The 27,137-nt window shown below is 46.1% G+C and overlaps 1 protein-coding gene across 1 annotated transcript in view; it reads right to left on the reverse strand.

Annotated features, from left to right (window-relative positions):
• LOC121444067 (tubulin-specific chaperone D) overlaps positions 1–27,137 on the reverse strand; it is a 147,584-nt gene that overhangs the window by 27,931 nt on the left and 92,516 nt on the right. Inside the window, exons 16-21 of the mRNA XM_041645813.1 lie at positions 19,283–19,312; positions 15,262–15,347; positions 5,574–5,654; positions 3,801–3,874; positions 3,027–3,144; positions 239–299 (exon numbers count right to left, since the gene is read on the reverse strand). Coding sequence (XP_041501747.1) covers positions 239–299; positions 3,027–3,144; positions 3,801–3,874; positions 5,574–5,654; positions 15,262–15,347; positions 19,283–19,312 — 450 coding nt within the window. The remainder of the gene's footprint in view (positions 1–238; positions 300–3,026; positions 3,145–3,800; positions 3,875–5,573; positions 5,655–15,261; positions 15,348–19,282; positions 19,313–27,137) is intronic.

The raw sequence follows: 27,137 nt of genomic DNA on the forward strand, positions 1-27,137 counted from the left end.
CCTCAGCTGGGAACTCCTGTTAAGGACCAATGAGACACCAATACTGCCCTGAGACCCACTGATTGTGATGCCCATCCAACAAGATGGCTTCTGGCCTCAGAGAACAAGTCTAGTCCAACTACCAATTCCAGATAAACTCCCACAAGGGTAATGTTGGTGGAGAGAACCCATCATGTCCTGGTCAACGAGGTAAGCAGACCCTGTCCAGGTGGAAGAGGTTCAGACAGACCACACAAACCTGCTGGTGGATCTGCTTCAGGCTCTGCACTGCCTTCTCATCCAGATAGTCTGTGACGGGCCTGCAGAAAGAGAAGCACTGAAGCCAGAGCTCAGGTTCACAGTCAAGAACACACAAACTCAGAAAGATCAGCCTTGTCCGTGCTCCCACAATCCCGGGAGATCTCCTACTCCTGCTTGTATGAAAGCTGTGCTGAGGGCTGGAGAGATGGCTCAATGGCACTGCTGCTAAGCCTGGGACCCACGAGGTAGAAAGAAAGGACTGAGTCCCCTTCAGGTCGTCCTCTATCGTCCACATCTGCATCACGGCAAACTCATGCCCACACGTGTGGCTGTAAGTTCAATATTTTTATACATATGCGCATTTTTGCCATCATGTGTATGTGTACCATATGCATGACCGAGGCCCATGGAGTCCACAGAATGTACTGGGAATCCCTAGAACTGGAGTCACAAAGATCTGTGAGCCATCACTCGGGGGCTGGGAACTGAACCCGGGTCTTCTGCAAATGTTCTTTACTACTAAGCCATTGTCTCCAGGCATTAAATTTAATTTAAAATAGAAAAAAAAAACAAATAATAAGAACATAAGCAGAGAAGGGAAGACACCCACTATCAATCTCTAGCCTCCACATATACACATATGGACAAGTACATCTGTACACACATGCACACACGCGCATGCACACACACACAATGCTGGTTTCGGCAGCTGGGTGCTATCTTTATGCTCTGACCTATAGCCAGTTTGCTGAAGACACAACCTTATGATCAGGACAGAAGTACCCTTACTGAACACTGGGCCCCTGCTGACACCGTGGAAGTCCCCTAGTGACATGCTCTGAATTAATGCTGTAGATTGAGCTATGGCATGTGCCAGGCAGAGCCAAGCAGTATCAACTACCTGTGGTGCCACTGTGTTTCAGGCCTAACTATGCACAGCCACAAACACCCTGGGGATCTGATATCTATTACTTGCTAGGCTGAGCTTTGTGGTAACTAACTCCAGCTCCCTGGAGATCTAGTCTGCTAGGTGCTAGGCAGAGCCACACAGAGCCCCGATGCCCTGGAGGTCTGAAATCTCCTTTGTGTTGAACAGAACCATGTAAAGTCCAACACCTTGAGGCCTTGTATAAACCCAACATCTTGGGAATGTGTCTCAAAGGTACCATGTCATCACAATGCACTGCTGAGACATGTCCTGGCCCATGTGCCTTTCACCAAGGACGGCAAGGTCTTCAACATTAGGTAACCATTCCACCCATACAGATTGTGAGCTGTGTTCTGAGGCCAAGGGACAATCAACCTCCTTGGGGCTGATAGGTAGGAATGAGGTCCATGCTGTCACCCTGACCCAGGGAGCCACCTACACACAGGAAATGACTTAAGTACAAGTTTCAAGCTTGAACCTAAGGGCAGGTCATAGATGGCACTGTGTCTATAAGATCTTATTTTTGAGGAATCAATTGCACAGTGACATAAGGAAATCACACAGCTCTTGGAATGCACCACGGTGCATGGTCCTGAGTTTTTGCTTTGTAGTTATATTATAAATAAAGCCAATGCATGGGGGGGGGGGGGGGGGAGATTCCCAAAGAAAACTTCCAAACTTGTCTTTTTTTTTTCTTTCTGGGTTTTTCTCCAGACAAGGTTTCTATGTGAATCTCTGGCTATCCTGGAACTCATTTTGCAGATCAAGCTGGCCTCGAACTCTGAGATTCACCTACCTCTGCCTCCCAAATGCTGGGATTAAAGCTGTGTGCCACCACTGCACAGCCCAAAGTAGTTTAAATTACTCAAGTGACAAATGGGGACTGAGGAGATGACGCCTTGCCACACAAGTCAAACAACCTGAGTTCAGATCCTCAGAACCCAGGTAAAAGCCAGACACAGTGGTGCATCTGTACATACCCCCAGAGCATCATCTGAAGATCACAGGCAGCTTGGTGAGCCGCAAGGCCGACACCGTCTTCAACAAGGGGGACCATGAGGAAGACGTTCAAGGTTTCCTCTGACATACATGTGCTCTGTGGCACACACGTGTGCATTGATACACATTCACACATGATGGAGGAAGGTCATTGGCTAATAAAGGAACTGCCTTGGCCCATTTTATTGGTTAGGACATAGGTAGGTGGAGTAAACAGAACAGAACACTGGGAGGAAGAGGAAGTGAGCTCAGAGACTCGACCGCTGTCCTCTCGGGAGCAGACGCCTGAGAGAGACGCCATGCTCCTGGCTCCTGGGCAGACGCACGCTAAGAAGCTCCGACCCAGGATGGACATAGGTTAGAATCTTCCCGGTAAGCGCACCTAGGGGCGCAACACAGATGATTAGAAATGGGCTAAATTAATATGTGAGAATTAGCCTAGAAGAGAATGGGCCAAGCGGTGATTAAATGAATACAGTGTCCGTGTAATTATTTCGGGGCATAAGCTAGCCGTGTGGGCGGCTAGGGTGCTGGGGACACAGCCCCGCCGCCCCCTATTACTACACACACACGGAATGGTAACTTTACTGCTCAGTGCCACCCCTGAACAGGTGGTCATTGCTCTTGCTGTCTGAGTCCTTGGGATGAAGAGGGGAATCTAAACAGCAGAGGCAGCAGAGGCCCCTTACAAATGCCAACCAGCAGCCCTTCCCTGATAAGAGAGAGTAGTCCTAACCACCAAAAGCCTCAACATACAACGGAACCCAAAACACACAAATGATCAACCATCAGAGCAGACATACTACTCTCCAACCCCAAATCACTACTGTTACCTAGTTTCCCAGATGACATCTCCTACCTGTTGCTCTGTGAAACCAGCTTGTACAGGGCATAGGCGATCTCTGCGCAGGAGAGGATGGCACCATGTCTGGTGTGCAGATCTGAGCTCAGTGTCATCAACAATAGTGCCGGGAAGACTGCAGTGGTCAAATTGGAGAACACACCCGGGACAACTCATTACTCAGAAGCATTTCCTCTGGGGTTGGTCAGGGTCAGCACCCCTGTTTCTGGTGGGCAGAGATCTCTTCTGGGCAACCAGAGCAACATGCTAGGGCATGGCATATAAATCAGTACATGCACACAGGCCCCGGGATGCCCAGTGATATCACATCTGCAGATTCTCCCATCTGCACCTCTGCCCCACAGATGGTGGTAGCACTCTGCCTGAGGGCAGCAGGCAGATCAAACGCCACACAACCATAAAAGGTGACAGGCACTTCCATCCTTCCCAGTGAGATAAAACCTCAGCCTCTGGTGTTTATGGAGGAGAAGACAGAACAGCTCCAAATTCTAAGTCACACCAATCTAAAGGCACTGACAACCGCTGAATCTCCCATCATTTTAACCTACATAATGCAACCCACAGACTCCTTGTTTTGTGGATATCACCTGTGCTGAACGCCACCCAAAGCTGCCTCTGTATAAGCATATTGTGTTTGTCTTGGTACTCTATCCTGGTTTAGCCTACAGCCTACTCTTCAGCAACAGACATAGGACGTCATCTTCATCTACTATGAGAATAGCACATCTTTCTGCTTGTATGACGGCCGTAGGAAGTGGAACACACACCTACCATGCGAGGCCATGTACTCGGGTACTTGTGGGGTCAGGTTGTGCAGCGCTTTTGCAGACAGTTCTCGGATGGCCCTGAGAAGTAACAGTAGCTGTTACAGAGGGGTTTGCACACTCGCTCCTATCGGCTTTATTCAGCAGCCCTGAGATGGAAGCACCCAAGGATCTATCAACAGATGATATATAAGCAAAATATGGTAGATACAATGGAATATTACTCAACCAAAAAGGGAGAGAATTGTGACACTTGCTATGACAAAAATGACTGTTTGTAGCTAGTAGGTTTTTCTACTAACTTTTGTAGAAGGCTTCTTTTGTAAGGCTCTAAAGTTAAGGACTGTTTTAATTTTTAAGGGTCATATATATGAGTCAGAGACCCAAAGCATTAACTATCTGTCCCTTTAAAGAAAAAGCTGATAGCCCATACACAGCAGATTCAATATCATGTTCCATTTTAAGACATTTATGAAACATTTCATAATGATAAACACATCAGGAAGATTAAAAATTAGAGGTATATGGTGGCGCACGCCTTTAATCCCAGCACTCGGGAGGCAGAGGCAGGCGGATCTCTGTGAGTTCGAGAGCAGCCTGGTCTACAGAGCGAGTTCCAGGACAGGCTCCAAAGCCACAGAGAAACCCTGTCTCAAAAAAAAAAAAAAATTAGAGGTATACATGTATCTAAAAAGAAATCCAAATCAAAACACAGGAAAGAACTGACAGAATTAGACAATCAATCAGATTTCAAAAGTTCAAAAACTTAAGCTAGCTCATGGATTGCATATTTACAATGTAGTTTTAAATGTCTTGTTGGCTCGTCAACTAATATAAAAAGGCAATTTAATTTTAACCTCTGGCTGGGCAAGCCTAGGTGCTCTTCTCCCCATAAGAGAGCTAACATCCCATCTTCCTGTATACCTGGCACATAAGGTCCTGAAGGAAGGGAAGGTTTCCTGGCAAGTGGTCACAGCTAGCCCAAGCGAACAACTCGGAGGCTTGGGCCAGAGGCTCCTCACTCCGGAGAGTCCAAAGCAGACTGCACACAGCTATACAAGCATAGCTGCAGCCAACGAACATTTGCAAGGCTTTGGTCCTTGGGAAGCTGAAACCCCAGTATCAGAGTCTTTCAACCACAAACACCCGCTCTGACACTGGGCTTTGGAAGGGGCACCACGATTATACTACTAATTCCCCCAGCATTTGCCCTGTGTTGGCTGACCAGGCCTACCTAGAAATGGTATCAAAACACTGACAGGGCTTACATCTAGGTTACAGTTGCCTTTCTTCTTTGAAGACACATTTACCTACCTATGAAATACCACGATGGCCCCAAAGCTGCCACTGTCATTATGAAAACTACCACTAAAGTCTGCTCAGCTCTTAGGTGACAATATGTAAGATACCTAGGGAGGCCAAGCAGAGCAGAATCGGTATGGAGGCCGGTCAAACGACCAGGAAGACCAGGCTATGCCAGCTGCCTGGACTGCCCTGTCCTCAGGCGATAGCTTCCCTGTTACATATGACAAGCGTATTCAGCAATAATTATTTACGTCTCAGGGTTCCCTGACCAACAGCCCCAGAAGTGAAACCAGACAGACCATTAACAAGCATGCCACACACAGGGACTGGGATTTTCTTTACTTATCAGAAATAATTATCTTAAAATAGTTTATCTACAATGAGAAAATACACTCGTGACTTATAAGTTCAATTAAACTTCTCCTGTTGGGGGAAAAAGGGGAATTTTCAGAGAATACAAAACCACAAAACCTACCCATCCCAATGGTTGATTTTCATGGAAACCAAGTGGTCAATCATCGGCTTGGTGTATTCTTGGAAGCCAGCAATAAACACACTGAAAGACATAATATTAAGATCTCAAGAAAGGGGCAAATATGAGCAGGTACAATGACACATGTATAAAACTCTCTTAAGCCATTATTTTATGTATTGAAGCCAGAACCCGTAGCATAAATTCTAATTGGTCTTAATAAAAACCTGGAGTCAGCTATCGGGGTGAAAGCTGAAAGATCAGAGAAGCAGAGCAGCCAGCCACTAGTTCTTACGGAATCCTCAGACCAAGGGGCAACCTTGTCCCTATGAATCCACAGACTGAATGCCGTCTCTTCGAAACAGCATTTCAGATTGAATGCTCAGGCTGAATGCCCCGAGCTCCTGTCTCCTCCTGCCTTATATTCCTCGCTCCACACAGTCATATTACTCCTGTCTCCACCTCCCCAGTGCTGGGATTAGATGTACATAATCCCAAGTTCTGGGATCACCTTTGTGCGAGCTCTGTTTCTCTTTTAGACAGATTCCAATCTCGTGTAGCCCAGGGTGGCCCTGAACTCAGAGATCCATCTGCCTCTGTCTCCTGAGTGCTGGGATTAAAGGTGTGTGGCACCATTGCCTGACTTCTATGGCTACCTAGTGACTTAACTCTGCACTCTGATCTTCAGGCAAGCTTTATTTGCTAGATCACAAACAAAATATCACTACAAGAACCTTCATGTACTACTCTTGAGAATGCAAACTAAAACAATTACACTCAAAAATAGTTTGGCCATCCCAGCACTTGGGAGGCAGAGGCAGGCGGCTCTCTGTGAGTTCGAGAGCAGCCTGGTCTACAGAGCGAGTTCCAGGACAGGCTCCAAAACCACAGAGAAACCCTGTCTCGAAAAAGAAAAAAAAAATTGTTTGGCCATTCCTTCAAAAGTAAAATGTACCTACCAGATGACCCTGTGTTACTGTAGGCAGCAGAGCATCCGTCCAGAAACCATGCCCACAGCTCAGCAGCATACCCAGTGCTGTGACTGGGAGCAGCTCGCTGTGCTCATGCAGCTGATGGAGAAGCAGACTGCTTATTCATCCATGCCACAGGAATGGGTTTTTTGTTTGAAGCCTGGGCTTTACTACATACCCCCTGGCTGACATGGAATTTGCTATGCAGCCTAAACTAGTCTCAAAATCACAAAGACCAGCCTGCTTCCCAAACACCGGAATTGAAGGCATGCATCATCAAACCTGGCTTTTTGTTGTTGTTTTAAAGATTTTTTTCCATTTGATTTGGCTTTTTGAACTTTTCAGAATTACACACGAGTACTGTATTTACATCATTTTCATTCCACCCTCTCCCCCCAACGCCTTCTGTCCACCCTCTGACTCCTTTACAATTTCATGACCTCTTCAACTATTAGTGAGTGGGTATGAATAAACACAACCTTCCAAGTGCTGCTGGTCTCATTTAGTGTGTGCTCCTTTAATAATACTTAAGGCTGACCACTTGGGGCTGGATAACCTACCAGGGGGCTTGTCTCTGGAAGAGAGTGATTCTTCCTCTGTCAGCAGCCAATAATTGCCTACAGCTCCTCTAGATGAGCCTTGTGAGTTTCCCCACCTACACTGGACTATGATCTGGGGGGGTTCATAGTGCAGGTCTTGTTTATTGTTTCCTGGGTACAGTGCCCTGTCATATACAGAAGATATGATCAAGGAAGATGCTCTGGTCCTCGGGCTCTTACAATCCTTCCACCTCCTCTTCCATGTTTCCTGAGCCTTAGCTGTATGAGCTGTGTTGTGGACAAACCTACTGAGGATGGGTACCAGTGATCAGTTGTTCTCTGCATTTTTACCAATTGTGGATTTCTATGATAGATTCTCTGCTGAAAAAAGCTTTTTGATTTTGGATGAGAGTTGTATTTATCTGTGGATATACGGACAGATATTTTGAAAGCAGTTGGCAATTACACTGGTTCAGAAAAGGTAACAGTTGTAGGCTCTCCTTTAGGGGGACCTCACCAGCCAGGGCAGCTTGGCGAGGTTTACAGTACCTGATGTGGATACAGTTCCTCCCCCCTTTGAGGAGGCCTTAAGTCCAATTAAATTATTGTTCAAGTGCCACTGTGTGCCCTGGGTATTTTCTGCTGTGCTGATCACTGTGGTTCACAGACTTTTCAGCTGCATAGAATTATTAATTGCTTTTCTGCCTGGGCAGCCTGCACAGCACCTTCAGATACCATGAAAGCTAGTCCTCAGGATTATTCCAGGTTAGTTCCAGCTCAATTCCTCCAAGTCCCTTTCCGAAGTGTGCTGCTAAGGACAGCAGCAAAAACCTATTAACTCTGGGAGTCTCTTGTAACTTTCCTGACCAGTAACTCAAAAGGAGGCTTCCCATGCCTGACACTGGGGTTTTTGTTACATACTGTGGTCAGGATGAGAAATGTCCCCATGGTCTCAGGCACCTGAGCAGCTGGTTCCCAGGCGGCAGTGCTGCTTTGGAAGGCTTAGGTTAGACCAGCCTCGCTGGAGGAAGTATGTCACTGGGGTGGGTTCTAAGAGTAAAAGGCCTCACACCCACTTGCATTTCACTCTGCTTCTTATATATGGTTGAGGTGTGAACTCCAGCCACCATACCTGCGGCTTGCTGCCATGATGGAATCTTAGCCTTCTGGAACCTTAAGCCCAAATCATCGTGTTCTTCAATAAGTTGTCTTGGGCATGGTGTTGTATCACGGCAACAGACAAGTAACTGATACAGTCGATGGCTCTTGGGGGAAGCAGTACCACCAAGTGTTATCACGTCATTATTACATACATGTATGTACGCAACACACTTCTCTATTGTTCATAAATGTTTAAGTAAACATAAAATGCTTCCCTGTGGATTTTCCCATCATCCTTAGTGTCATTGTTTGCTCGTGTTGCCTTTAAAGTCCTTGGATTCTTTGATGATGTTCATGACTGTTCTTTTAAATTCTGTATTCTTGGTTTCATTTTGGTAATTCTCACTTCTATAGAACTGGTGGATCGTGGTGAGTGGTGGGTGAACTGGAGCAACAGAGGTGACTTCAATTCAGAAATAAACAAATGGAACATACTGGATCTGCTTGGGATAGTGTGCAAGTTGATTTACCCGTCTATGCCTAGGGAATGTGAGGCTGCCATGAATGGCCCAGAGTCCTAAGCAGTCACCAAGGCAGGCCAGCATACAGGCTGTATGACTAAGTTTAAGCCTTGGGGTGGGGATAGCACAGGCCAGCAGAGTTTCAGGAACTCTCCAGACTAAGCCAGCACACAGGATATGCAACCCAGACTAGGTCTGTGGGTGGGGAAGGTGTAGGTGGGCCAGGGTCCAAGGAACTCACCAGACTGGATCAGAGCACAGGGTGTCTGACCCAGGCTAGGCCTTGAGGGTATGTATAGTTTGGGTAGGCTAAGGGTCAGACAGACCCAACAGATCATTTTTAGTCATTTAATGTGTTACAATCTGTGTTAGTATAAACTACACGTGTGTGGGTCCCCGAGGAGGCCAGAGAAGTGTGCTGGATCTCCCATAGTTTGAGTTACAGGCAGCTGTGAGCCTTCTGACTTAAGTGTTGGGAACTAAACTCCTATCTTCTGCAAGAATAGCAACATTCTTAACCAGAGTCCTCTCTCTTGAATTTCTTGACACAACACATAAAATGAACAAACTGCAAAACAATTATCCTAAGGGAAAGAAATTAAACAAATGTGAAAAGTAATATATAACAGAAAAATAACTTGGTGATGGTGCTCACAACCATTACCCATCTGGCAGTTTAAGTATCCTCCTCTGTCAGCAACAGCAAGCTTCATACTCTGTATGCCTGTAACATGCGTTAACTACACATCAGTAAGGCTATGAAAAGTGTACAGAAAAATAGGCACAGTTGTCAATTTACACTAAAAAATATAAAGGAAACAAAACCCAAATTTAAAAAAAAAAAAGGCCTACATTTGCCTAGGAACATCACTAAAAAAGAAATAAAAATCCAGTAAGCACATGGAAATATGTCCAACACAGGACATAAGCAAAGATGAAATGCTCTGAAAGGAAAGATGTTCAAAGACGGGCTGCTACTGATCTCAGGAAGGTATGGAGAGGCCAATGTGAGTGTGGTTTACACATTCACAGTCCTGTACAGAGTAAAATCGCCACAAATTCTCACGCCCTTGTGTAACAGAATTAAATACACATTCACATAAAGATTTCTAAGTGTTTACAAGTGCCTTATTCGTCAGAATAACAAATTGAAAAATGCTAACCACTGACCAGCAGGCACCCAGCAGGCAGGCACCCGGCAGGCAGGCTACATGCACCACAGCAGCATGGACACACACCACAACACACAATACAGAGGAATCGCGGTGTTCAGTGGAAGAACTCAGACAAGGGAAAGCTCACTCTTCAAGTAATATGAGAGAACACAAAGCACCTGCACCCAGAGCGAGGCAGAACAGATTGCAGAGAGAGTGGGAAGCCTCTGCACAACGGCGAAAGTATAGTTCCCTGGGAAGGTACACTGTCAGCACCTGCTAAACTGTACAATAACGAGAGACACACTGTAGGGTGCAAGGGAAGCGGAAAAAAGTTACAAGGCTGAGAGTCCAGCTCAAGGTGTGAGAGCTCCCCTCGCAAGCTTGAGGGTATGGGTTTCCTCCCAGAACCACTGGAAAACAACTCTTAGAAACAACAAGGCAGGGCTTAAAAACAATCTATAGGTGGGATGGATCTTTCTAATTTAGGAAAAAAAACCTAGAACCGTGTAAGAAGTTAAAGTATTAAAACACAAACTTAAAGCTCTAAGAAAAATGTCTTTCAGGAAAAAAAATAAAAGTCAAAGCAAACAAACAAAGAAAACACACACACGCACAAAGTATCTTCTGCTGGTATCACAGCAGACTTCCTTGAAATAATCAAATTCTTTCACTCAATAAGGACATCCATCCATAAGAAAAATCACCAGGAGCATCAAGGGCAGTGCATACTCAACCTCCAGAAGCTAAGTTCAATGCAGGAAATGAAAAAGAATTTAATGCATCTGCCAAACGACTACCGAGAGCTTACCACGGTCAGGAGCTGAAGGACCCACTGTGGACAGGGCAGCCCTGAAGACTACCTAGGGCTTGCACATGGTATTAAACAAGCACTCTGGTGAGAGCATGCCAGGGACCACAACTTCACTTTTGATATTTTCATGTATAACACACAAGTAAAAAGTTGTTATCAACCATGCAGCATTTATGAAGACTGATTGGCCCCAAGGATCTGCTGAGATCAGTGTCCAGACACAGATTGCTGTGCTTCCACTCTCAGGAAACATATACTAGCTAAACAGTGGACCAAAGATGCCCCTCACCTAGCCAGCCAACCTGCCCATATGCAACATAAGCAGACTCTCAGTAAACTGTTAACAGGAACTCCTGCATGGGACCAGGAGATGGAAAGAAGAAATAAGTGGCTTTTCCTAGGAGATAGGAATGGGGCCACATCATCAAGGACCTTGGCTGCAAGGTTCTATGGCTTGTCCCTTGCATACACAGAAGCCAGGTTCACACCCAGTCAGCAACGCTAAAGCCTGCAGCAGGGTCAAGGAAGGGCAGGATTCCAGAAAAGTGGACAAATAATTTGTGCCTCACAGAAGAAGGGAGCAGAGTGAGGAGACCAGACCACCAGAGGCCACTCCTATCTCTGCCACCAACTAGCTGTGACCTTATGGAAGACAAGCCTGAACCTTGGCCCAAGGCAGCAATGAAGCCATAGGTAGCATGCAGGGTACTGGGAGGGGGGAGACAGACACAAAGGTACAGGAAGGGAAAGGAGCGAGCTAGCATAATCTAAGGAAGATGTCAGATGCCAGGGTGGCGGGACAAAGCATTAAATGGGGGTTGGGTAGCCAGGGACAGGAGGAGGACCAGAAGGGGACACATGTTTGAAGCTGATGAGGGATGTGTAAATGGCAGAATTAAGACACCCAGCACTATGAGGACAAGAAACGGAACAGAGATGATGGTTTAGGCAGGTGGAGGCACTCCATCTTGAGGTCGCCTTGCTTTGAGTCACTTAGAGGACACAGTATATGAGATTCCTGGAAAACAAACTACTAGATAATAAAAAAGGTGACAATTTTTCAAACGGTGCTCAAGGCTGGAGATGTTGAGAAACTGACAAATGGACTGAGAAAATGGCCTGGCAGAAAAACACCACGTCCAGTGGCCACGGGGGTTAAATCACATAGACCAAAGTTCTTCACCCAGTTAACAGACAGACTTTGGTATGTCCACAGGGACAGTGACAACCCAGCCACATTCCTATGAGACTTTGTGTTCCATTCCCATGAAGTCCAGGGGTGAGAAACCTGAGGACAGAGCAGGCAAGGCAAACCTTGGTGGACGTCTGGCCACCTCCTAGAGGTAGACACGTCCTCCCTGAGGACCATGAAAAGATTCTGTTTTCCAACTACTCACTTGCCCATGACCCACACGTTACACAAATGCATATTTAAAACTACAGTACAACTGTATGTTATGAAACATGTACTTTTTTTAAAGGTTCTGACACAAAAGCCTGCAGGACACTGAAAGAATATATCAGTCCAGTTAAAAAATAATACAAACTGTTGTATGACGTTTTCTTCTTTTGGTTTTTTGAGGGGTCCGCCACCCAGCTCCCAAATAAATCACGTACCCTGAGGCTTATACTTAGTTATGAAAGCGCAGCCTTAGCATGGCTTGTTATTGCCAGTTTTTTAAAAATTATCTGGACTACCTTTGGCCTCTGAGCTTTTATCTTTCTCTATTTCTATACCTTTCTCTCCTTGTTACTCAAGACTTGCTGTGCAGCTGGTGGCTGGCCTCTGATGTCCTCCTCTCCTTGTTGTCTGGCTCCTCCTTCTCTTTGTCCTTGGCTCTCCTATTTATCCTCTCTGCCTGTCAGCCCCGCCTATCCTTGCTCCTGCCTCGCTATTGGCCGTTCATCTCTTTATTAAGACCATCAGGTGTTTTAGACAGGCCCAGTAACACAGCTTCACAGAGTTAAACAAATGCAGCGTAAACAGAAGTCACACACCTGAAAATAATATTCCCCAACAACAAACGATACCTCCAAACTTTCTAGTGTTATTTCATTTGTATTTTAACAAATAAAACTAGCCTAAAGATCAGAGAGTAAAACTGCCACACTGGTCAGCCCAACAGACCAGGCAGTGGTGACACACACCTTTAATCCCAGCAGCCACACTAATTTGCCACGGAAACTGGGCAGTAGTGGTGCACGCCTTTAATCCCAGCACTACAGAGGAATATAATATGGGAAGAGAGACTCAGTCTCATTCTAAGGGTTCCTAGAGGCAGGACCACCATTTCGGACTTAAGTAGAGGTAAGAGCCAGTGGCTGGCTGTTTTACTTTTCTGACCTTCAGGCTGAACCCCGGGGGATATCTGTCTCTGGGTTTTTATTAATCATGCTACAGAACATCTGAGAAAGAATATGAAGAATCCTCAAATTCCCACCAGGCACAGAGCCGAGGGCCACGGGCCTCACTATGTCCTTCACCATGTGAATGCTACAGATTTGCTCACACCACGATACATCAAGACATGTGCTGAACACGCACAGTCTACCATGCGTCTTCAACACGCAAAGGTGAGCACCAGCTCTGGGTCTCACCAAATATCTTCCCAAGGGACCTTCCTCCACTTTTGATTCTGGTCCACAGAGCAGAACACCTAGCTCAGAGGAAGCTCCTCTGTAATAGCCTGGATCCTATCCCAATTGAGGACTGTCCCAGGCCCCCAAATTCAACACAGACAGAGCAGAGGGCCCAGCCTTTCCCAGTACCCATCAAGCACGTAGTCCCTTCCTTAAATCCTCATTGTCTAGTACCCCAATACCACTTGCTTCGTGGACCAACTTCCAGATGACTTTCCATTCACCACACAGTGCTGAACAAGTATATTGCATTTGGGGGTTGTCTTAGTTTGGGTTTCTACTGCAGTGACAAACACCAGGCCCAAACCAACGTGGGGAGGAAAGGGTTTACTTGGCTTACACTGCCACAGCACTGTTCATCGTCAAAGGGGTCAGGACAGGATCCCAAACAGGGCAGGAATCCGGAGAAAGGCGCTAATGCAGAGGCCATGGAGGAGTGTCGCTTACTGGCTTGGCCCCATGGCTTGTTCAGACTGCTTTCTCATAGAACCCAGGACCACCAGCCTAGGAATGCCAGTACCTAATGGGTTTGGGCCCTCCCCAATCAATCACTAATTAAGAAAATGCTCTACAGGATTGCCTGCAGCCAAATCTGTATGGAGACATTAATTGTGGTTCCCTCCTCTTGGATGACTTTAGCTTTTAATTGACAATAAAATTATCCAGCACAGGACCTCGGAGCACACTATGTCCCTGCTTGACCCCACACCTGGCTCTCAGTCACGGCCTTCTACAAGCCCAGCACCTGCTATTATCCCTGTAAATCCTACCCTCCAGGATGTAGTCAGGGAGATGAGACCCTGGTCAGAGGCCCTGTGCAAGGAGGCAGTGAAGCCTGCTAATGGGCGGTCCTCAGAAGACAGCAGCTGGTCTGCTGCTCAGACCAGAGCATCACATGGGCCCAAGGTGCTGGAGAAGAAGCGTGCTGGGGCTAGGTCATGCTCTTTGTATTTTTACAGAACGGAAATAATAATATGGTTAAGTTTTAAACTGATGTGGAAGGAAACCTTAGCAACAAGTAGAATTTTTCTAAGTCCAACTTAACTACCATCTATTTTACCTAGGAAACTCCAGAAAAGGGGTCACAGAACTTCACATACAAAATCGAAGCGCTAATACTCAGCAAACAAAGAACACAAGGACACGAGACATGAAGCCCTGGGCCGAGGGGCAATGGCATGCAGCGGTGGGCACGCGTGGTTACACGCTTCCTGGGTGGGTTGACCACTTTTTGATTTTAGTTATTTAGTTGTTTGTTTGTTTGTTTGTTTAAAGTCTGTCAAGGCTGGTTATGGAGACGTGTAAATTCTGCACGGTCTGCACAGCAGGGCTGTTAGGAAATCTACCCCCAGGGCATAAAATAATCAGGAACTTAAAAAAAATGTACTTGGCATGTCTCTCCTAACTCACATCAACTAAACTACTTCATAAAGCATCCCCTTTTCACGTTAGCATTACAGTGCAAAACTAGTCCCTAGTACTTAAGTTATGCAAGTAAAAATAATTTGATGTGATTTCTGAAAACAGCAGGTAAGGGTGTTAAATATTTATTCCTTGACCTGATTTCTTAATCTATCTTACTGATCTGATAATCAGATAATTTCAACTTGGACACACTTTTTTTATTAAAAGAGAAAAAATGCACAGTCATTTCGAATCCAAAATGTCATTTTGAGAGACCAATACATTTGTTACACCTGGTGGGAAGGACATGTGTAACTGTGTTTGTGGCTACTCCCCGTATGGTACCAACCCCGGACAGTGACGTGTGAGCACACACGTGTGTACCACGGAGTATAAAACTGGTCTGAAAACACTTCAATTTGTCCTTCCTACAACGTAAGTTATGTCCACACCAAGGAGACCACAGTATAATGAACCAGGGAACAGCAGAAGCTGATGTTTGACACCCAAGCCTTATTACAGTTGTGTTACACACGTTAAAACTTACCTTATCACAAGGAAACAGTTAGATATGTTTCCAACTGCAAAATAGTCTGCTGTCGTCAAAATATCAATTCCATGAGGGAAAGTACCCTGAAAAAAGTAAAAGTGAAGAAAATAGAGAAGTTGAGAAATGGGACCTGAAATCACTGGTCACACGCTCACAACAGAGTGGCTCAAGCTGAGCCACACGGCTCATGGGTGCCCAGATGGTTGTCAGTGTTCATCCTGCCTGCCTGGCCAGACGCTGCGGGTAGTACAACTCATTCTTCAAACCCACTGTTTCAACTTCAAGTGCTATAAAAGTCCTTCCTTTAAAAACACAGTGGGGGCCAGGCAGTGGTGCTGCATGCCTTTAATCCCAGCACTCGGGAGGCAGAGGCAGGCGGATCTCTGTGAGTTCGAGGCCGGCCTGGTCTACAAGAGCTAGTTCCAGGACAGGCTCCAAAGCTACAGAGAAGAAACCCTGCCTCGAAAAACAAACAAACAAACAAACAAAACAGACAAATAAACAAAAAAGTACTGGGTCCCAACTCTTGGAGCTTGGTCCCCCTTTCTGGTCACAAAGACAACAGCATAGCCCTCAATTCCACAGCTGTTGGAGCAGAAAGGCCAATGAAAGACAGGCAAGCCCCTGCCTGTCTCTGAGACGTGGACCTGGGCCCACACTTACTAGTTGCCATAAGGACAGATGAAGCTGATAGAAACAGCCACTTTCAGGGCTAATGGCCAACCTATAAGAGATTCAAGGAAAGCAGCCATCAGTCCCCCAAACTCCAAAACAAGAGGCAGGCCCCTCCATTCTCTCCTACCAAGAATATGCCTATTGGAACTCCAGCCCAAAAAGCATCACATTATTGGTATTCCCTTAATATTATCCCTCGTGGTTAAAAGAATCTAGAAACTAAATAAAAAACTTTATTTAAAAATGTAAATATAGAAAGTTGTAGCCAAATGTAGAAAGCCTTACAGCTTTGGGCCCAAAGGTGAGTCTGTTCCAAAAGCAGAGGAGATTCCAAATCTATGCACAACACCGGCATAAGCAAAAGCCAAGAAAAGCGGCAGGTACCCACCACCAGCACATCCCTGCATCTCACACAGCCAGCTCACAACAGTCTCAGACGTGCATCTACCAGTATATGTATGTGTGTGACCAGATCCAAAGAAACTGACACAAAATAAAGACATTGACAATCTGAGTCTGAATTTCTACATGGAATTCAGGCTATTTATTACCATGGAGACAGTATCAAAAACAAAAGTTTAGTCCTTGAGCTATATATAAATGCCAGTTAGTCTGAGGACATGGTAGGATGCACCACCCATCTGGAATCCAGAAGAGCTGAAAACCCAGGCCTAAGTAAAACACCTGAGGTTTGTCAGCCTCCTGCTCCCTGGCCTCTGTCCTTAGGGCTACCCCAAGCACAGAATGAAAGGGCTGGAAAACACAGCCAGCAGAGGAAGCAACTCCTTCCTCCGTGCAGCCCACCTTCAGGTTCAGCCTCAATGCCTTCACCCTTTCTGTAAGCTAATCCTGGAGCCTTGATCACTAATACCTCACAACTTCACAAGCACTACCCAACAAACAGTCCCCCTGAGAACTAGAAAGGCTGCCCCAGCCTCTGCCTGTGAGGAGAGTGATGAGCTAAGGTGTCCTGGTTCTGCAGAGTACACACTCTGTGTGCTCTTATCATATTGCTTGATGATACGAGAGATGTAAATGTCTTTTTATCAGAGGTAAAAGAAGACAGAGGAAATTCCATGTTTAAAAAAATTGGTAAAGACATCATCTGGCTAGAATTTCTCCAGATTAGCATATTCTTAAAGTCAAGATTTCATTCTCCCTAGCAAAATGCTAGTCCAACTTGAATTAGCCAATCAAGTAATGTAAGGCCAAGCTCTAAGAACTCAGTCTGTGAGGCACAGAGCCCCTTGCCGTGGGGTTAAAAATCAGAGCAGGACCCCCACTGGGTGTGCATGCTTGCTGGGTTGTGAGTGGCTTTGCAGTAGGTGGTGGTGGTGTGTGCCTTTAACCCCAGCACTCCGGAGGCTGAGACAGGTGGATCTCTGTGACTTTGAAGCCAGCCTGGAGCATGGTCTATACAGAGTTAGTTCCAGGATGGCCAGTGCTACACAGAGAAACCCTGTCTCAAAACAAAACAAAACAAAACAGAAAAATAAAGGTGGCTTTTGCACCTTTCTGCAGAAGTAAAACTTTCTGCTTTAACAGAATGCTTTGGATTAGGTAATTATTATCAAGGAGACCCCAACGTCATATATAACAACGAGAGAGAAGCCCACAGCCCAGGCAAAGGTACCACTGCAGAATGATTCACAAAAGGACAACAGCTCATGACTGAGCAGGCAAGTAGAGCCCAGGTTTGACTGTGACCAAGATGAAGGAGAAGCAGCAGTACCCATATCACCCAAAAACAAAATAAGCAATAAGCTAAGGCTTGCCAATCATGTGGCTGTCCTCTCCTCCCCAGAAAGGGGCCTCAGCACCCTGCACCCCAGATGTCTCACTTGAACACACAGAAGTATGGCATCTGGGAAAACCACCTGCTCAGAGATGTGACTCAGGAACACTCCAAGCAGTCACACAGCTACTCAGCTAGACACAGCAGCTGCCCAAGGGATAACCCTAACATGCAAAGATCCCCCCAGGATACAGCAAGGGAACGGAGCATACTTACAACACAGACACACACGCACATGCACAGACACACACCCACACACGCGTGCGCACACACACAACACACACGCACGCACGCACACACACACACCCCTACTTATTGGAGAGCCCACTCAACTAGCCACTTGGGGGTCTTGGCCAGGATGGAGGCAGGCAAGATCTAATCAACTCTGATGTCAAGACCTACATCTCCAGCAATCCAGCCCAAGAGGAGGAGTCACACACACCCCTACCCAGGTCACTGGGCAGGCCTGTTACTTCCTGAATTATTCCCAGCATCCTCTACTACAAACATATGGCAGCTGACAATATTCTTACCTCACGTCCCAAGCCACGTATAGGTTCTCTGACCCGGAGCACATCCATCCTGGTCTACACGTCTCTAACCCCATCATCCTTCACACACAGCCTACTCTGCACACCACGGCAGGGCTTGGCCATCCTTCGACCTTCCTCCCTTGTAACATTAAGAAGCACCCCAGCCACTTCTGTCATGAAACCCTAGAGCAATCATTCTTAGCGGTTTCCTCTGGAACTCTCCTCCCTGCTCAGACTCTTCGCGGTAGCTGCCACTTTCCCCAGCCCCTAACCCAGTAGGATCTCAACCTTCTTAACACTGTAACCCTTTCATACATGCCGTGGTGACCCCCAACCATAAAATTATTTTTGTTGCTACTTCATGTATGCTATTATAATGAATCGTAATGTAAATAGCGTGTTTTCTAATGGTCTGAGGTAAGCCCTGTGAAAGGGTTATTCCTCAACTCCCAAGGGGTCATGACCCATAGGTTAAGAACCATTGCACTAGCCCCTCTCCAGCCTCCTGCGAGACTGACCACACACTTCAGTGTGCCAGAATCTTACTCGTGAATGAATCTAAACCCTACTTTCAAGGCCTGTGATGGGTGTCAAGAGTTACAGGCACAGCTACGACACTCGTGAGCATCAAGGCTTTTGGGAGGTGAGGCCAGAACTTACTACAAAGGACCCAGCCTCCAAGCAAAACACTAGGGACGGGTCAAGGCCTACAGGATCCAAGGACTCACTCACCAGGATAAGATGCTTGGTGCCTGGCACAGGTACAGCCCACAGCAACATGTAAAGCAAGATCCTAACCTGCATAAAACACTCATACAGAGCCTCCCGGAGCTCCCTGGTCACATGACGGTGGGTCTGGGATCAGAACTGCCATGTTTATTAGCTTGCTCTGAGGTGAGGCACATTCATTACCCACACCCAATAGTATAAGAAGATATGAAACCAAAGTTGTCAAAATTCCCACCTCTAAGCCTACAGGAAGTTTCAAAAATAAAGATTTATAAAGTGGCCATACCTGTCTCCCCACGTTCTCCTGGAAGGCAGCCTAAGGAGCAAAAAGAACAAACAGAGCAGGTGAGTGAGGTTTGCTTCAGCTCAACATCAGAAGATAAATTCAAAACAAACACAGCTCAGTGTAAATGACCCATGGCTTTACTTTTTAAATAAAAGTCCTCTTTGTTAGCGGACCAAAGCCCTGAGGGTGGTTTGTCACTGTTTTTGTGTCCTGGTCCTCTTTAAAACCACAGTTGAAGAATTCCATTTACAAAATCAAATATAATAAGAGATTGGCCTTTCCCTGGAAATACACTTTCACACTAACACCCCAACGAAGGTCCCAGAGGACAAACAACCCTGAGAACAAACTCCACGATCACCACTCCCCACCATCCCCAACACCTCAGGGTTGCCTCCTAGAGGGAGCACGCCTGACTCCAACCAGCTCTGGACTACTGGAGTCCTACATGCCAGGCACAGAATCGGGGATGAAAATGCTCCATGTGAACTTGAACAAAATTAGGTACCCCCAGGTAAACCTTGTTCAGGTGACTCCTCTTTCTTTGGAGACAACTTTTCCTGTCTCGCACATTGTCCTACCTAGGACTGTCTGAACAAAGTGACAATGAAACCTCATGCGACTTCCCCGAAGCATCCACAGCTGAGTTCCAACCAGGATTAGAGACCCTAGGGAGCTGGAGCAAAGCCGCACACAACCATGCGACATGCACCATCCTGGCAAGCAGAGGTGAGAACAGATACAGGGGGAGGGCAGTGGTGGGCAGAAGAAACATCCCTTACCTAAGGAGACATTGCAGCGTGGGGTAGGGGGTTGAGAGCAAGCAGAGATGTACAGAAAGAGAACTGAGTCATGGGACCCCAGAATCTATGCATCAACCCCACTGGACTGGTAAACACCAGGACAGAAATGTGGAACAACTCCAGGACAGAGCCTCATGGCAGGGTGGAGACACTCGGTGACTGGCCCTCAGGTGGCTCTCACACGCTTCTAAAATGGGAAAGGAGCTGCTTTTTAATGCTGGCCTTTTTGTAATTTCTGCAAACTGCTCCCCTTGAAGAGTTACTATATATATATATATGAGTGTTTCATCTGCCTGTGTGTATGCGTATCACACACATGCCGAGTGCCCAGGGAGGTCAGAAGCTGGACCCCCCAGAACATTGTTAGGGGCGGTTGTGAGCTACTGTGTGGGTGCTGAGAATCAAAGCGGGGTTCTCTGGCAGAGCAGCTACTGCTCCAGCTCCTTACAGTCAATTCTTTTTCCTTTATTGGGGGGTAGGGGATTGTTGCTTTTTCTTTTTGTTTTTGTTTTCTTGAGACAGGGTTTCTCTGTGTAGTCCTGCCTGTCCTGGAACTTGCTCGGTAGACCAGGCTGGCCTCGAACTCAAAAAGTCCACCTGCCTCTGCCTCCGAGTGCTGGGATTAAAGGCGTGCACCACCACTACCCAGCTGTCAATTCTTAAAGAAAGAAAGAAACACAGGAAAAGGGTAATGTAAAGAGATGCAGTGTCACCTTAATTATAAGCAGGGACATCTCCACACAGGTAAGAACTAATTCAAGATTTATGTGGAAACCATCTTGAAAATAAAAGATTAGGGGATCACCCAACACAATATGAAGACAGACCACGTGGATATCACTTCAGAATATACGCTCAGCTCAGACAGAAAACAGAAGAATGCTGGGACAGGGTCAAGTGGCTAGCAGCCTTAATACTGAAAGCATACACCAAAGAAAGATAAATAAGACAAAAACCTCACTCCAATAGCAAACTCCTGTCCATGGAGACGCTAAGAGAAGGATGAAAACAACCACAGACTAGGGATCTGCAACACACATCTCCAATATAAAGACCAAAAATCTAGAATGCATAAAGATCTCTCAAAACTCAACAGTGAGGACTAACAATACAATCAGACAATGACTGAGACTTGAGAATACATCTTACTCAGGTGGACACAGAAAGCAAATGAGCACCCCAAACAGACTCAGTATCATCAGAGAAAAGGAAACTAAAACCACACACATATCAGCAAAAAGTAAGAGCAGGAAGAAACCAGGCAACCCCACCACGTCTCGGCAAAGATGAGGAGAACACATTATAGTACAGTCGCCCTGGGGAACAGTTAGCAGCATACTGGAAGATGGGACCCAGAAACTGTACTCCAGGCATACACCCTAAGAAACAGAAACTGTGCACACACAATCTGTAGGAAAGCGCTCATAATAATCCTGGGTCAGCAGCAACCCAAATGCCCGTTTACAAGTAAAGCCAAGACTCGGTTAGAGAACAAACCCACTCACAGTAGAAGGTGAAGACCAGGAATTTCCCAACGTACTAGACACACTCAGTGAGAAGACCAGACCCAAAGGCTGCTACTTCAGCAACAGAACAGCACTACAAAGCTGGAAAGGTAGACTGAAGATTGCTAGCAGTGAAGAGAGAAGCAGCCATGTTTAAAAGGATCACGCAGGGACCTCTGTGGTGATGACTACCGTGTGCCTTAACTGTAGGGGGTTCACATATGTATGAGATGCAGACATACGAAGCTAACCACACACACAGGACACAGAACACCAAGAGTTCTGACTGAGACTACTGAGTTGGTAGACATAACCTATGATGTTACCCAGTAGAGACCTGAGGAAAAGGGTTAGCAGACTTTACTGTATTCTCACAACTCTACGTGAACCTCAAGAATATCAAAATAAAAGGCAAAAAAATAATACAAGAAACAATTGGAATGAAACATTAAATAAAATACTGGGTGAAAGTCTCTCTCTCTCTCTCTCCTCTCGCCTCCCCCTTTCCATCCCCCCTCTCTCTCCCCCTCTCCCCTGTCCTCGCCCCCCCCCCATTTCCTCTCCACTCCTCATCCCAAATTTCCCAAGAGGGCCACACCCACTGCCTGTCCTCAGGAGAGGAACAGGCCTCTTCGCAAAGTCAGCAGCACATCTAGCCTGCTGGACACTATCTAGCATGCAAAACCTGGAGTAGTTAGCAATCTGTAACTGATCCTTTCCACCAAGCAATGCCAGGACTCTACTGTCTAGCCCCTGCATGCTGACCACCAGAGAGAGCCGGCAACAGGAAGCTCTCATGAGGATCCAAATCAAAGGCCCTGTTGCCTTAGAAGGACTGTGGCCACCAGACAAGGGACCCAGGAAGAGGAGAGGGGTCACCAACAACAGTTGCAAGGTAAGGCCACAGAACTGGCAATGTCTGGCCACTTCACTTCTCACACCTCCTGGATCCTGGCCAGGTAAACAGACATCTCACACACCCAGAAAGAGAAACCCTGGAAAGGCGTCGGCCAAGAGGCTGAAGCAGCACCCAGAGCAGCGGCTGCCTGAAGAAGCAGCTTCCTGGAAAGAAGTTCTTAGTGCACTCAGAACCTTTATGTCTTCAAATGGGCCTCAAGTGTAGGCATCCTTCATTTCCCTGTGTTTAAATCCTACATCACTAGATAAACAGCGCTGGACTCAAAAGGAACACAAGGAACTTCTTGTTAGTTTAATAGGGTTTTAGCTTCAAGAAAAAACAAACGAATTTACAGAGTTTTATTTCACCTTGTCAATTACCCTCATCAACTCAGATCACGAAACCCAACATGGACAAGTTCAACAGAAACACCTGGGTGAAAGCCCCAGGACCTGACCGGGGCCCAGTACCTCTATGTCCTAAGCGCAGGACAGGTGCTTCTTCTTTCTTAAAGCCAAAAGCGGGGAGGGAAGCTAACAGAAATGGACAGGAAAGACACTTCCTCACGCCAAAAAGAGTCACCACAACAGGGCCCTGTAGCATGAGAACACTAAACACAGTCGGGGGAGCCAGCTTGCTCAAGCATGAGCTCAGTCAGTTCAGGTGGGATGTCGCATTGGACAGGAACACAAGAACCTGTAGTAAACTGATACAAGATTATCAACTCAGGTGGAGGGGAAAACACACAGCAGGTGTAGCATTGGTGCTATCCAGTTTGGCCCAAAAATGCTTGCTCGGGTACAGACCTGTAAGTGACCGAATGGTATCAGCCAGATTTCAGACAATGACACAACCAGTAACTACTATACAGGCATACGCGCCAACAGCGGAAGCAGAAGATGATGTCATCAACAGTTTCTACACAGATCTACAGAACAAGGTCAGCAGGGTGCGTAAGAACGACACTAATGATTATGGGTGACTGACTTCAGTGCAAGAGTGGGATCCGGAGAAAGAAAGGACTATAGTGTTGTGGGAACATAGGGATTCGGACAAAGGAACCAGCGGGGAACGACTGCCTGACCTCTGCTATGTAACTGATTTGTACAAATCCAACCCAAAATTCAAGCAGGCCAAACCATCAAGATGCGGGACGTAGGAATCCCCTGACAAACACACATACAGCCAAGCCGACCACATTCTGGTCAGCAGGAAACTCTTATCTGGCATCTAAAACAGCTGACTTGGGGTCAGATCACCAACTTCTATGGCCAACATTCAACTCAAACCTAGGAGTGGGATGCCAGGCAAGATGACCTGCAGGATCGAACATAAACAATGGACCCAGCTGTGTGGAGAGAGCTAAGAGACTCGCTGAAAACAAGATGAGGGAAATCATTAAACAACTGTTTACAAACATAGAAAGTGAATGGAAGAAAATCAAAAGAGCTTTACAGGAGGCTTCAAGGAGATGCTTGGTTAGGCAAAAAGGGCAACACCAGTAGAATGGCTCACTACAGAGATGGTCAACCTGGCGGGAGAAGGAAACTAAAGAGCAACCCGCAGGCAGCAAACACAACTACCCGTGCGGAAGGTCAAAGAGGCAGACTCCACAATAACACATCTTGTCTGTGAAGCTATCAGACGGATAACTGCCAGATATGCTCCTCAGTTTGGGTGATTAAAGATGGGCAAGGTCATTTATTAATAGAACCAGGGGAAGTAAAGCAAAGATGGAGACAATACTTTGACACCCTGTACCATGACCCTAATGCTGTCAACGCAGACTACAACGAGAAACACTTCAGCAGACACTCAAACATCAGGGACGATGAGAAAATATTAAATATTGACAGGAGAAAGACAGAGGAAGTTATCAAGAGAGCGAAACACAGGTCCAGGAGTGGATGACATCACGGTGGAGGAGCTGGAGGCGGCTACAGTAGGCTCAGGGGCCAAGGCACTTCTCAGACTCTTCAGAGAGACACGGGAACACGAAGTGATTCCCACGGAATAGAAGCACTCAGCCATAATTCCCATACACAAGAAGGACAAGCTGGACTGCTCAAATTACAGGGGTATTAGTTTGTTGTGCCATAGCAGCAAGACCTTCCCCATCATCCTGCAAAGGATCAAGGGCAGAACAGAGGAAGTCCTAGCAGAGGCCTAGTGAGCATTCAGAGCTAACAGGAGCACAATTGATCAGATCTTCACTTTGAGGCAACTGGCAGAAAAATACCAAGAATTTGGAAAAGTCATGTCTGTTATAGCGACTTCAGGAAGGCATTTGATAGCATTTGGAAGAAAGGACTTCGGAAAACAATGAGGTTCTACAGGTACACAGAGAAAACCATAGGATACTAGAAAATGCCTATAAAGATACCTTTGCATCAGTCAAAGTCTGTGGAGAACTAAGTGGTCAGTTTAAGACAATCATAGGAGTGTTGCAGCGATGCACCCTATCCCAACACTCTTTAATATATTCCTGGAATTAATAACAGCATGAGCCCTGGAGGACGAGGAGATAGGTGTGCAGATAGGTGCTGTGAAAATCAGTAACTTGTGTTTCATCAATGATACAGCACTACTTGCTGAAAGTCCAAACAAGCTGCAGGCCATGGGAAATAGAGTGCTGGAAGTCAGAGAAAGCCTTGTATGAAAGTAAACATCGAGAAGACTGAGATGCAACACTTGGGAAGGGCGCACAAGGATTTTAACGTTGTAATAAAGAATCAGAACCTCAAGCTAATAGTCAACTTTGCCTATCTGGGAGGAAACCTCAGTTGAATGGAAGGAACTATTTTAGACAGCAAGAGGCGGAGGTAGATAGGGATAGCAAGGGCTGCATTGCAGGCACTAGGAAAAGTTTGGTCCGCAAGAGACATAACAACAACAAAATTACAAGTATATGAGATGCTTGTCTTGAGTTGCCTTCTTTACAACTCTGAAACCCAGAAAATGAAACACTTGTCAGAACAGCGGCTTCATGTGTTTGAGACAGCATGCCTCAGGAGGATACTAGACGTCACATGAAGAGACAGACTGTGTAATGTTCAGAAACATTTCCATCTGCAGAAGGAAGTAAACTACAGAATATGGCAATGGCGCTTGAGATACTTTGGCCGTGTTATGAGAATGAATGACGGCAGATACCTGAAGACAGCACTGCTTGGAAGAGTGCACAGGATAAGGCAAAGAGGAAGACTCAAAGAATGCTGGATAGTCAGCATAAAGGAAGACTGGAACCTTGGGTAGTGCAATAACAAAGGCATGTAGGACTGTCCAGGGTAGGAACAACTGGAGAGCAGCCATCAACGGGCTGGCCATGCATGCGTAAGCATTGCCGGGACATAATGATGAATGACGGTCTCACTTCATCCCAGGTCACATAAAGCCACAGGGCTTTGATTTTATTACTGTTTCCCATAAATATGTCCTAGGTCACAGAAAATAATAAAGAAAACACAAAAATACATTAGTTCAGATTTAATATAGACTTTGCCTAACAGTTAACTATGAGAGCAAGGCCACTAAGACCTCCCAAGAAAGCACTGAACCTACTAACTGCAGACAAAGTGGAGTCCCTCTGGGCTGGTGACAGTTTTAAAGGACTCTGGGCAGGCTGCTTGCATTCTGGCTGCTTCTTGGTGCAGGTGTAGGCAGAGAGCCAACAGCAGTCATGAAAGACCACAGTCGGACATCCTGAGACAGCAAGACCTCAAAGATCACCTGACCAGAACACCAGAAGCATGACCCCTTGGCTGAGATCCCATGACCAGAACACCAGAGGCATGACCCATTGGCTGAGATCCCATGACCAGTACTGAACAGCAAGGCCTTCTAAGCCCTCCATAGTAGGTCTTCACATATGAGTACCCAATATGCTGGATCCCATGCCAAACACACGGCTGATGCAGCAATGGATATATAGAACTAGGTTCAGGGCCTGCGTGCATTCCTACTGCAGTGCAGCCAGAGGTCAGGTAACAGATAGAAACTACATCACTTGGGACAGGCAACTGAAGACAGGGACCACTGTGACAGAGAAGATGAATTCAGTTGAAGCCTTTGATAACACCAAGTTACTTCACTTAACTGATGTGGGATACCTTTCTGTATATGGGTTGCTTTTATTGGATAATGAATAAAGCTGTTTCGGCAAATGGCTTAGCAGAGTAGAGTCAGGTGGGAAATCCAAACAGAACTATATTGAAAGAGAGTATGTGGAGTCAAGGAAACACCATGTAGCTGCCAAAGGAGAAGGACACGCAGGAACCTTAGGAACTTTACCAATAGGCCACAGCCTCTTGGCGATACACAGATTGATAGAAATTTAATATGTAAGAGCTAGGAATAAGCTGGAGTCGGCCAAACAGTGTTGTAATTAATATAGTTTCTATGTGATTATTCAGGTCTGGGCGGCTGGGAAAGAAAGAACGGTCTCCGTTTACACTTAACAACACAGAAGACTTGACCTGAGAAACAAGGAAGGTGGGCAACTCTTTAATCAGTAAAAACAAAAGCAAACAGTGGAAATTTTTCAAAAAAAAAAAAATGCCTAGATAGGTTCTTCAAATACTACCAAATAATTAAAGTAGAAAAACATCAATCTCTTAAAAATTATGGTACAAAATAAAAGAGAAATACTT

Source organism: Microtus oregoni, unplaced genomic scaffold (genome assembly GCF_018167655.1).
Source record: "Microtus oregoni isolate MIOR12 unplaced genomic scaffold, Mior012 000117F_ref0000505, whole genome shotgun sequence".
In the NCBI taxonomy this organism is placed as follows: Eukaryota; Metazoa; Chordata; class Mammalia; order Rodentia; family Cricetidae; genus Microtus; species Microtus oregoni.